This window comes from Haliaeetus leucocephalus, unplaced genomic scaffold, assembly GCF_000737465.1.
Source record: "Haliaeetus leucocephalus isolate CR32 unplaced genomic scaffold, Haliaeetus_leucocephalus-4.0 Scaffold932, whole genome shotgun sequence".
Classification (NCBI taxonomy): Eukaryota; Metazoa; Chordata; class Aves; order Accipitriformes; family Accipitridae; genus Haliaeetus; species Haliaeetus leucocephalus.
The window spans coordinates 59,656-62,124 of NW_010973368.1; the positions used below are offsets into that span (position 1 = coordinate 59,656).

Below are 2,469 nucleotides of genomic sequence, written 5' to 3' on the forward strand. Positions count from 1 at the left end.
CCCCTTTACCCCCAGCCCCCCCAAACTCCTCTCAATCTCAGCCCAGCAGCTCACATCAAAGCGCCCTTCCTCACTCACAGTGGCCGCCACTCACTAATGGGATTGCAGTGTGCCTGGCTCTGCTGCTGCAGCCGCCGGAGGGAGAGTCGCTGCTGCTGCACCTCTTCGCCGAGACTCGCCGGGTGCTGAGCCGCGGGGATGATCAGGATCTTCCCGGATTTCAGCGTGCAGGTGACGGCGGCGGCGGCCGGCGGGGCGGCCGGGGGGGTGCCGGCGGCGCCGGGCATGGGGCGAGCCGGCGCCGCGGCCAACGGCAACCCGCAAAACGTCCAGGGCATCACCTCCTACCAACAACGGTGAGCACCGAGTGGGAGAGGGCTGTGCGGCTCTTCCTGAGGCTCCCTCACTTGCTTTTTCTTTGTGCTTTTGTGTTTCTTTGTTTTCCCCTTTTTTTTTTATTTAATCTCTCATTGCTGTTTGTTGGGGGGGAGCTTGGTTGGAGGGGAGGGGTTTTTTCTTTTTTTTCCTTTTCCCTTTTTTTAAAAAATACAGCATCTTTTAAAATGCACTGAGAAGTAAACACAATCTCCTAGTTTTGTCTTGGATGAGCTGGAAAGCAACAATAGGAAAAAAAAAAAAAAAAAGTGAGACCCCGGCAGCTTAGCTTGGCTGCTGCAAAGTTTGGGATCCCGTCCGCTCATCCTTTCTAAAGAGGAATTTCTCAATGTCAATGCCTTGTGCAAATCCCAGTGTGTGGCAGCCAGGGGGATAATTGATCATGGTATGCTGATTGATAATTTGCTTTCAACCAAGAAAAAGAACAGTTTTCACTTGGGGTTGCACACTTGCAATTCCACGCTGTAGTTTAACAGTATTATCATGTCACCTGTTACTACAGGGAAATATAGCACGAAACCCTAAGTATACTCAGCACTGTTATTTTTTCACCTTAAATGCATTCTAATGCAAATGCAGGAAATTCACAGAGAGCGCCTTTAGGAAGCAAAGCGTAGAAAGTTGGCAGTAAGTCATAATGAAGTTTAAAGACCTTCCCCATTTCCCCTAACAATTCATCGATATGTGCTGCTACTAACATGAAGCTTAATTAATTACCTGACATTTCTTTGTGCTTCTACGAGGCAAAACCTGAAGTTTGAATCTGTTAGTTTTCTCTATCATAAGCTTATAACCGGAGCGGAATCCTCAAAAAAAAAAAAAAAAAGGTAGATGACAGCAGATAAACGTAGGCTGAAATCGGAACAAAACATTTACATTTCTCTAAATGCAATAAAAATGGCACTGTCCCAAGTATCTTGCTTTCCACTATTGCCTTAAATTAAATACTGAGAAAAATGCGGTATAATCTCAAATACCCAAACTAAATATCTCTATAATGTAAAAGAAAAAAAAAATCATAGGAAGTTTCAGCATAATATTTCAAACTTAATTGGTTTAGGAGCCAGATTTAGATAATAGACCATTGCCTGTTTTGTTGTTCAGCAACTTTGAGTTGCTTCCTATAGTTTTGGAAAACACATGATGTATTTTCCATTTGATGCCCATGACAGAAAGCATTTGGTGGTAACTTTTGTAGCTTTTATTAAATGAAAAATTAATAGGAAGCTGATTCTCCTGAAATAATCCCTGATGATGCCTAAGCACTTTCTTAGCTGAGAAACATTTGAAACTAAGCACGAGTCTTGTTTTGCTCAAGCGAACACACCGATCTTTCTCATATATATATATATATATATGAGCTTGAATGTGAGAGATATGAAGAATGGATTAAAGTTTATTTCTTTTCATGGTTTCTGTATGATTTTTGTCACTTATAAAATATTTAAATTACAATGGAAACTGACGGACACTTTAACGAGGAAGTACAGGCAGCAATCACAATAGTTTAGTCTGTGAAGTGGGGAAGTCAAGGGTCAGAAATGTCAGATTGGCTTCTAGACAAATGAAAGAGACCTCTGGAGACTTTAAGTTAAACAGAAATTTATAGACAAGGCAGCATGCAATTTTTTAGTACTTTGCGTTTAATAGTTGGATTATGTCAGTTTGTAATCAGGAAGAAGTTACAAAAGCAATACTTCTCTGGCAAACTACTAACACCTCTAATCCAAATAGTGCTTAGCAGATATCCAAGTACTTTGACTAACGGGAATCCAGACCAGTCTGGATGTCTCGCACACTAACCTAACAAGGGGAAACATTTTTGCACTTCTTCCAAATTTTTACTCTATATTATCGACAGAACAGCGTGCCTTACGTCGAACGATTTTTCTTCGTGCTTTCTGGAAACGCTTGAAATATAGCAGGCACCGACACTTTCTTATGCTATTGCCAAAGCCGAGGTGACACCTGTTAACTTTTTTTTTTTCTTTCTTTCTTTTTGGAGGCGAGGAGACAGATTTGCCGGCAGGGAACGGCATGTGGCACTTTCTAGACACCCCCCGCCCCCCCCCC

General features: G+C 42.4%; 1 protein-coding gene across 1 annotated transcript in view; it reads left to right on the top strand.

Annotated features, from left to right (window-relative positions):
• The first annotated feature begins 285 nt into the window (after nucleotides 1-285).
• The window catches only part of NPAS3 (neuronal PAS domain protein 3), a 625,842-nt gene continuing 623,658 nt past the window's right edge, over nucleotides 286-2,469 (top strand). Inside the window, exon 1 of the mRNA XM_010583986.1 lies at nucleotides 286-356. Within this exon, the coding sequence (XP_010582288.1) occupies nucleotides 286-356 (71 nt within the window). The remainder of the gene's footprint in view (nucleotides 357-2,469) is intronic.